The sequence below is a fragment of the Acanthaster planci genome, linkage group LG09 (genome assembly GCF_054643075.1).
Source record: "Acanthaster planci isolate LZ-2023a linkage group LG09, COTS_SCS, whole genome shotgun sequence".
In the NCBI taxonomy this organism is placed as follows: domain Eukaryota; kingdom Metazoa; phylum Echinodermata; class Asteroidea; order Valvatida; family Acanthasteridae; genus Acanthaster; species Acanthaster planci.
The window spans coordinates 13,369,009-13,378,889 of record NC_141785.1 but is presented as its reverse complement, the minus strand read 5'-3'; the positions used below and the strand labels follow the sequence as shown (position 1 = coordinate 13,378,889).

The following is a 9,881-nucleotide window of genomic DNA, read 5'->3' as shown; positions in this document are numbered from 1 at the left end:
TTATACGTATATTAATCACTTTATTTATCAACTGAAAATTGGCTATGACAAATTTTGGCAGCCTGCGCCCTTGCGCCCTGCGCTCTTTAATATAACAAAATGTCTTTTACTTCACAAGGAAACTAGTTCTTTATAGAATGATAAAAACATTGCTATCAAAAACAGAACATAGGCTCTGATCAATTTCTATAGCTTTGACGTTCGTTTGGAGTGGTCTCCAGTGAATGGATGACAAACACAAATCAGTAACATTTTTGGATGACAAAAGTAAATCCGTTCTTGGGGGTAATGACACTTATTTCGGAAGATCATTAGTTCCAAAGCTTCCCTTCCTGCTTTAGACCACGCCCACCAAACGTCTCATTCAGGTAACAGACACTTACACATCGACGTACCAGGATGGAACATTATTTTATTTCAGATTTTAATGCCGAAGAGTAAGGGCGAAAACGTACATTCGGACTGTTTTTGTATAAAAATATCACAAATTTCTAATACGGCTTGGCCCCGCGTCTGTATTACAAATTACATTTTCTTGACATTATCATCTATACAAGGCCAAGTCTCATTAATCATTAGATTCTTTCCTATTCACAGTCAAAAGGATCATGTTGTCATGAATATAGCAATGTATTTCTTTGGTATCCCATTTGAAAAGTTCTTCTACTGCAAGAAGAAACCAGTAAGGAATTTAGGATTAGGTTGAATTGTCTTCCTTCGGTTCGAGATAATGAGGCCACCGACGTATCTCAGCGTACAGCGTATCTCCCGGGCAGGACGTGGGGCCAAGTTGACGTACGTCCCGGTGGCCACGCAGCACGTACCGGTCAGTGAGGTAACCCAACTGGACCCCGCACTCCGTCAGCTGATGGAACACCTTGAGTACACCCGGACTTGGCTGTTGTTGAAAAGAAAAGAACTAGAAAATGAAGCACCGATGTAGTCCTTTGGATATGGAATCATGCGGATTCTGTATGGGGCCTTACTGTTCATTTTGTAGATCAGAAAGGGCTTCCCGACTCCGCTCCTAAGCCACCATCGTTATGAAATTTAAACAGGCTAATTTTGAGAATGGCAAGTTCTCAAGCATCCCCCTTATCAACATTAGCTTCAAACATTTCACAAAAAAATGGAAGGATGGCCTGGAAATTCCCCACTGAATTTCTTAATCCGAATATTCAATTAATTATCGAATATTCGAATATTATTTTCCAAATTTGACTGTTCGAAAGCAAAATTCATGAAAAGGAAGGGAGAATTTTTGTTTTAAATGAGAACAATCGCACTATGGAAGCTTGTTTCAAGCAGATTCAAATGAAAAGCGACAAAATGATATATGAATCAGTAAATTATTCATTAAAAATGTAAAAGGAATAGAAATTTTCAACAGGCCAAGAAGTATTGCTCGTATGATAATTCTTGCTAAATCGTTGCTGGAGATAGTCCTAAAAGTGGGAAGCTATTATAGTGATTATAATGTACAATTGTGTGCGTTATTGCAACTGAATTAGTATATGGTTTGTTCATAAACAATCTGATGAATCTATCCGAAAATTCGGATATTCGATTGAATTAGAAGTCGAATATTCGAATAGTAAAATATTCAAATTGACTCAGCCTTAGGTGCAGCAGGTGGCGAAGACGAGAAAGAGGAAAGATGTTATACAATGATGAAAAAGGACGGAAGGACATTTACATACAAGAACACTGGTGTAGTTGCCGATGATTGCGATGCCTTGTGAGTGGTGGTTGAAATACACTGATCCGGAATGTGCACCTACGGTGTCCCAGCCGCGACCCATGTAGACCCTCTCGTCACCGCCAATGACCAAATTATAACCAATGTCATCCCAACCTGGAAACATTTATGAAGAACATTGCAAATGAGCGGTTACGTTAACTTTACTAGACAATAATTAGGCATCAGCTGGTCCACTCGCTTCCAGTATAGGCCTATACGCGGGACGTGTTGTGTGCGTCGGTCCATACCTATCAACATTGGCCGGGTCGTAATTGACATGAGCGATATCACTGATCAATCTTGACCAATAGTGACGATATCGACAGCAACACGATGATGAAATTAATCACGACGACGATGATGTTTTCATACACAACCATAACGTGTTTCGCTGATAAGTTCACTGTTGTTACGTTCTCGTTGTTTTCAGCGGAATTACGAAGAATGATCCTTCTGACTACTAGTTGACCTTTGACCCAGGTCCAAATTCATTATTACACTGTTCTCACTGTTGCAAGCGGATTAAAAAATACCTCTGACTTGCATGTGCAACTTTTGGAACTTCCTCATATCTTCGGAGCACTCCTTAAGGGAATGGCATTGTGGAGTGTCGGTGTGGTGTAGGACAGTGTAGTCCACAGGTACCGTCATCTCCACGCGGCTCTTGGGGGGCTTGGCCTTCCATTGGGCCCGCGTGACAAAGGTTAGGTTCCCGCACGGGGAGTCTGGAGGGAAGGGTGAGATTGGTTCATGCTCAATATGGATTTAAGGATACCAGGCGCGGATCCAGCCGGGAAGCCCTCGTTTATTGCCATTTTTGTCTAAAGGCTGGAATAGCTCGTAAAAAGCATGCATAAAGCACGTAGAGGTCTGATATTGCGTGTATGGTTAAGCACAAACCAAAGAGATTAAATGGCTTCACCAAAGGCGACTACGTGTAGTTCCCCCCCCCGCCTTCCTCGGAAAACATTCCCCCCCGCACAAATCCTGGATTCGCCCCCACATGCTGAGAATCGCAGGGAACATCGCTATGCTAATACGAATAATGATGAGCCATAAGATTATTCAAGTGTATCTGACAAAGAAGCGAGGAAAACAAATAGCAAACAGTATGTCGTGTTCATGAGACAGTGTTTTAGGCTGTACAGGTTACATGCATGAACAAAAGAGGGCGTCAACATTTATTTATAGCAGGCAGCCAACAAATAATAGAATAGAGTCTAACGTATCCCGTCGCGACGGGGCGCGCCATTTGTGGCCGTGGCAGAATCAGTTGGCTGTGACTTCCGTAATTACATAGTCTCTAAAAGGGAAAGGACAGCTTGAACTATATAAGGACGGAGGGGGATGGGTCAACGGGGGTCACTGCCCTCCCCGAAAGGTTCAACTTGAGAAATCGATTTTGGGAACTACTTCATTTCATTTCCTTCCAAAATGCATGTAAAATTTTAGTCTATCTCCTCGGGGAGGCCACAGGTTACGTCTAGAAATTTCCAAATTGTCCCCCCGGAAAGAATTGGCCCAATCGAAAAATTAGTTCTGGATCCACCCTTGAAATTATACCAGTAATATCATGTATAGCATCAAAATTACGGGCACAACAACCGGCGCATGTTAAAAAAACGAACCAAACCAGACGTGACCATTCGGGCCGTGAGAGTCGTGGAGTCTGTCCCCGTCGTATCTATTAATACTTCCCCCCGAAACACCAATAAAAACCACGTTTCTATACACCTTTACATGGGGTATAGCTTTGCTTGCAGCAGATGGAGCTGAATTTTATTTGAGTGTTAATTTACAGGGCAACATGTACAAACATTTCCAATAATGATAATTGACTGTTGTGAAAACTGAAGTCTTGTCCAAGCCTGTCAGCTAGCTTGGGAGTTTAATAAATGGCCACTGGTATGCGAATAGATGCTTCAAAAAACCTACCGGCAGCAGCATTCTTCATCGCTTCATCGTCTGACATTTTCCCAAATGCAGCATGACACACAAGTACGCCCACTACAGCTAAGGAGATTAAGCCCATCTCAAACCTGCAACCCAGGTCTTGCGAAGACAGGAAAATACAAGCTGAACGCTAACAGTTCACGCTGATAGAAGGTAAGTTCCTATGGTATCAGCCTTGCGAGTAGATGCCCTCACCAGCCTCGTTCTTCTGGAAAGTCCCAGTAACAATAACGCAATGAGGAAATACCTTGTGTCAATGTACAGTTTCACCACAGCAATGGTTGTATTAAAGCTGCACGTGCATTATGATTGTGTTGCTCAGCGAAGCGGCCCTTTGACCCCCATGTTCAATGAACCAGACTACAGCCAAGTGTTGACGGTGACGTTCATAATTTCCTTTGTCAAAGCAAATATTGATGTCAAGCCCAACGTGCGTGCAAAGTGCTTCCCTTTTAATGGATACAAAGTGCTTTTAAAGCGAAAACATAGTCCGTGTACAGTGGGGTTGTACAGGTGGTTGTTGTGGGTCACATCAAGATAGGCAATACTGACGGCGCCTGTCGCAATGAACTACAAGTTACATTTAAGATCCCCATAAATAGCCTTGGACTAAGACAGGCAACTGAAAGATAACATACAGAAATGCTCACATTTTGCCCCCAGGGAAAAAATGGACCTCCAACTTTTGGACCAATGTTCTGAATTCGCCTTTACCCAACTAGTTTTTTTTGTCCAGAGGCCTCTCTATATGTTTCCAGCGTGGCATTATTGACAGATAACGTTTTGGTGATTGAGAAAATTCCCAGCATAACTCTGTATGAACACTTTGGGGCTAAAGACACGTAACCATGAGGTGGTTATGGCCCCAAATGTCATTATGAAAGTTATGAAACCAAGCCCAAATATATTCGGGTTTAAATTACAGCTGTCTACTGCAACAGAGACGATAAAGCATGCATTCTCTTTACTTTAGATAAATGAAGATTTTATTACATGTCACGTGGAGAAAACTAAAACCTATAAAATTGATTTCTATTTTAATTGAATTAACGATATAATGAAGGATCAGTTTAAAATGCATAGGTGTATAAGCTTTAAGTGCCCTTGACATACATTATCAACAAATCTCTGCTTGATTCAGCAACTGCGTACTTTTTCAATCTCCACGAGAGCAACGGAGTAATCTCCAGATCCTATCCCACCCCCCAAAAAAAAATCAAAACAAAACGATAGCTGTGTAACTTGACGGCAGAATGAAACCCCCCCCCGACTGTTTTGACAAGATAAAGAGATCTTGCAGTAAGTGTTGTTTGCTTCACATGGCAACATGGTAAACTTGTATTAGTGACCTTTGGCAAGTTCGCGTCGACAAAGGCAGATCCAGAGAGATCTTTGGGAAGAAAGAGACACAGAATAGAGAAAAAATTGCCTTTCTCTCATAACTTTAAATTTAAAATATTTAGCTCTGTTTCGTATTGGGAGAAGGGTATGGCCCCCTTTACCCCCGGATCCGCCCTTGCACATAGATTCGAAACAAATCTCTTTTGACGAACAGAGCACATGTATATGATGTATATGCCCATAAAAAGACCAATTCTCACGTTCTTTCTTTGCAAGCTAAACCTGCATGCATAATTCAAAATCAATATTTTCGAACAGAGATTAAGACATAACCACATCTGAAAAGCTGCTCTGTTTTCTAAAACAGGCCTTTTTGCTGATAAGAAGAGCGAGACTTCAGTATTTGGTCGATTTGTTCGCCTTTGGTTCGAGGTAGTGAGGCCACCGACGTATCTCAGCGTACAGCGTATCTCCCGGGCAGGACGTGGGGCCAAGTTGACGTACGTCCCGGTGGCCACGCAGCACGTACCGGTCGGTGAGGTAACCCAACTGGACCCCGCACTCCGTCAGCTGATGGAACACCTTGAGTACACCCGGACTTGGCTGTTGGTACATTGAAACAAACTGGAAGTACTTACTTGATGATATTAAAATGACATCCCTTGGTGGCTTCAACGGGAAAGTGACCATCCGTTCAACATGACCTCAATAAATTGGAATTGAATTCGGATCGTCATCACAAACTTTTAAAGTAGAAATATGAACAAAAGGATTCATCCCGGCGGTGTATCCAGCTTTTGGTGTGTGTATGGGGGGCATTCAACAGCGAATGCGGCTTCTGGCTCATTCAGCATGATGTGCGGGGAGAACATAAAACCAACACCTTACGGTCCAGATATCCTTGTTTTTCACATTGTGGTGATGTTTTCTTCTGGTGTTGATTACTTTCTTTAATACTCAAAGTATTTTTAACACAAAAGGGAAAAGGTGAAAACAAAATCCGTGAATGGGCGGGGGGTAGGTTTCCTCCCTGCCCCCCGCTGGATAGGCCACTAATTCATCCTCGATCCTGTTTTGGTTGCGAGAATTTCAACCACCTTCAGAAAATATCTATTTCTAAAGGAGCTCCTTGTGTTTCTTAAACAGACCACCGTGAGCCATCCATCTTTCGGGGATTAAAAAAAAAGTTTGAATTTATTTTTGAACGAGGTGGAACATAAAGTGCTCCATACCAACAGGCTGGTGTAATTTCCGATGATAGCAATGCCTTGCGAATGGTGGTTGTAGTACCATGACCCAGCATGCGTTCCAACGGTGTCCCAGTCACGCCCTATGTACACTCTCTGGTCGCCTCCAACAACGAAATTGTATCCGATATCGTCCCAACCTAGAGAAATGGGAGAGTTATAAGAGTCCCACCCGACTACGCTTGTCGTTTTTCACTGGCCTTGGGGGGCATACACTGAGTATACAGTGTTAAATATACACGTCGGGCAGGGAAAAAAATCCAAAATTAATACAGAGAGTTGTGCTGTAAGCTATACTTTTACAGGAAAGAATTTTCACCTCTGGTATTAATGAAAGTGGCTGTCCAACCACACCATCTCCAAAATCCGCCATTTGATACCTCTCCAGGCGGAAATTGGCAGAATTTCTGTTATAACACACGCCGGAGTTCATAGACTTGACTCAAGTCGGGACCTCCTGTGACGTCTTGTTTTTCTGCTTAGGGTTGCACTACACAAAATAGGCGCACATAGAAAACAGTGTAAAATCGGACCGAAATAGCACGTCCGTCTGTTGACTCTCGTGAAGAGGTTGGAAATTCAAGATTATGGGCAGAAGATTACTTTTCGTTTCAATTTCATGGGGGTTAACCACAAACGCTTTTGAACGAAGACGCCCCCCAAACAGCAATGAAACAAAGCGCTCATTTCTGAATGTAGCCACCCGCCTCTATCCAAAATAGGTCGGCAATTTGGGGCTTTTGTGAAAGAAATACCCCGAACTGGAAACTATCAGTCCCACATTTGGGATTTGTAAAAATATTTCTACGATGCTTCCTGATTATGGCCTGTCTTATTCTAAAATCTCGTGGGGTTACAAAATGTTAATGAGCTCGCGCGCAGAAATACAACCATTTGGTGGAATGCACCCTTAGGATTTGGAGGCCGCGCGTCGTTACTTGCTTCGCGCCCTCTTGTGTCCACTTACTACTGTGAGTTCAGAAATCCTGACTTGACTGCGAATCTGCCAGCCGTTTGTACACAGCGAATCGGCTCATCTACCAACACAGGTAGCATCCAATCAAATTGCTGGACGTGTTTTGGCATCGTTCATACCTCTATTATAGTGAACAAGTCTACAGGTCTGATTACTTTGATTGGTGGAAATTCCGTTTACATTATGCGAGATCCATCGTTCATATGCAATTACGGATAACTGCAAATCACCGACCGGGGGTCTGATTGGCATATCAGTTCAGTCGGACTTACTGACTTGTGACACTCGTTGTACAACCTTTGACGTTGACGCCCGACGGTGTACTACGCGTTATGTGAAGGGTTGGCTGACTGGGGAAGAGCAACGTTAAGTCCGACACGATTCAAGTCTAGAGTTCATTTGGCAATGGGCATGATCAAGCAGCGGTCGGCATATCAGACAATCAGTAATGTGCGAGGACGGTTTCAAGCGTGTCTAAAACCCGGAAGTTTGTGAAATGCCTCATCCTGGCGGCGCGCTGGTGGATATGGGTACAGAGCTCTTTATAGAGAGAATTGCGACATGAGTTTCTCTATCGTATGTTGAAACCATAATTGTGGAAATGCATCAGTGCACATTTTACAATAAGCACACAATAGCGGCATGCTGTACTGCACATTATAATATACAGCTATTTTGGTTCCAAAGTCTGAAGTTGCAATGGCGCTACTCTCTCTATGTACAGCTCTGTACGGGTAGACACCGTCTAAAGACTTCAGCTGATTACTATTACCGTAATATTCTTAAAGGTTTCGAAGGGTTGAAAAGTTACCTCTGTCTTCCATGTGCCACTTCTGAAAAATCCGCATGTCCTGGGAGCACTCCTCGAAGGAATGGCATTGTGCAGTGTCGGTGTGGTGTATTATGGTGTAGGCCACGGGTATCAGCATCACAGTGCGTCTCTTAGGGGGCTTGGCCTTCCACTCAGCCCGTGTGACGAAGGTTAAATTCCCGCAAAGGGAGTCTAGTTGGAAGGGTAGGCAGATTTGGTTCAGGAAAATAAAAGCAAAGGTGTTAGAAGGTGTGCTACGAAGCGTGCAGGGTGTCCTACTCGGTGGCAAAATCTCTTCGCAGAAAAGAGCCACTCTCTATTTCAGCTCTGAATCAAAGTACGACTTTGAATGCTACTACCCATCTATTCTCCTGTTGCTCTCGGGATATGGACTGACAACCTCCCCACGCCATGAGCGCATGCGCACATGACAAAAATTATCAGTTACAGAAATGGGTGCCATCCATATCAAAGCTAAATGGCGCAATGGAACAGTATCAATGGAATCCTCAATGGAATCTTAATGTCCTATCCTAAATTTGTTTCTTATTTTCACATACGTTTTAGGGCTTTTATAATGTTAATGCAGATTTCCACATTGATGAGGAAAACTGTGACGTCTCTTGGGCAATATCTACTGTAGATCGAGCTCTCTGTTGGTTTTACAACTGGACAACTTGCACCATCCTATACGTCTTCGTAATACTATATGTAACTCCGATCACCCTAGGCTCCATGTGTATCCGGTGTGGCGATCTCAGCTGTCTCCCGGTCTCAGCGGTCCCCCTTACCAAATATGGTAAAAATACGTCATGCCATCTCTGCGCACTACAACGGGAGAGTGGTCAGTTTAATGTCCGGCTATTCAAGGGGGACCGCTGAGACCGCCATCAAGAGAAAATGCGTGTATAGGCCTACCAGTTGTAGGTACTGTACAACACAAGACAAACGCATATCGGTGACGGACTTACCTGTATTGGTATGTTTGACCACCAGTTCGTTCGCTGACCTCTGCCTTGCTGAATAGGCGTCAATTTGGATGGAGAGACGGACTACAGCTACCAAGGCTAACCAGACGTAGCCCATAGTGGACGTAGATATGTTGCCTAGCATTCAATGGAAAACACACGCTGATTTTCGTAATTTGTTTGCAGCAGGAAGTAGGTCTCTCTAAATGGCGACCCTTCCTGTTTGGCGAATTCCCATTTCGTATTAACGTGACAGGAAAGAACAGAGCATGAACAGCGACCTCGCTGAAGGAGAGAGTCTGACAAAAGCAGCTGTTCTGAAAATAATCATCACAGAATGTATTTGCCCCTGCGAGTCATAGTTATATGCGAGTTGTGTGGGACGATGACCTTTTTTCAAGATGTATTTTTGCGTTGGGGAGATGTTAATTATATATATAACGGTTTTTGCCCTAACCCAACGTATATTAATAAGCACTGTATGCTCAGTGCTTGTCCAAGAGCTTGCAAACAAACCTCACAAGCTTACTCGGGTGGGACTCGAACCCACGACCTCCTGCTTACTAGTGCAGATGTCTTGACCACCGAGCTTGCCGGTGGGTTAGGGCAAAAACCGTTATATATATAATTAACATCTCCCCAACGCAAAAATACATCTTGAAAATAGTTCGCCGTACCCGCTGCTTCATTTGACTCGGACCGGCCAGCCGACCCCGGCAAGCTCGGTGGTCAAGACATCTGCACTAGTAAGCAGGAGGTCGTGGGTTCGAGTCCCACCCGAGTAAGCTTGTGAGGTTTTTTCGCAAGCTCTCGGACAAGCACTGAGCATACAGTGCTTATTAAT

The 9,881-nt window shown here is 43.6% G+C and overlaps 2 protein-coding genes across 2 annotated transcripts; both read right to left on the bottom strand.

Moving 5' to 3' along the window:
* On the bottom strand, positions 1 to 4,324 carry LOC147798157 (peptidoglycan recognition protein 1-like). The gene is made up of 4 exons (XM_087141532.1): positions 3,677 to 4,324; positions 2,275 to 2,466; positions 1,701 to 1,855; positions 1 to 898 (listed from the first exon to the last, which is right to left on the bottom strand). Exons 1-4 carry the CDS (start codon positions 3,771 to 3,773, stop codon positions 698 to 700), a joined length of 645 nt encoding a protein of 214 aa, XP_086997658.1. The 5' UTR covers positions 3,774 to 4,324; the 3' UTR covers positions 1 to 697.
* A 123-nt stretch (positions 4,325 to 4,447) lies between these two features.
* LOC110982228 (peptidoglycan recognition protein 1-like) lies at positions 4,448 to 9,273 on the bottom strand. Its single transcript, XM_022240507.2, has 4 exons — positions 9,041 to 9,273; positions 8,070 to 8,261; positions 6,268 to 6,422; positions 4,448 to 5,638 (listed from the first exon to the last, which is right to left on the bottom strand). The coding sequence occupies exons 1-4, from the start codon at positions 9,180 to 9,182 to the stop codon at positions 5,432 to 5,434; spliced, it is 696 nt and encodes a 231-aa protein (XP_022096199.2). The 5' UTR covers positions 9,183 to 9,273; the 3' UTR covers positions 4,448 to 5,431.
* Between the last annotated feature and the right edge of the window lie 608 nt (positions 9,274 to 9,881).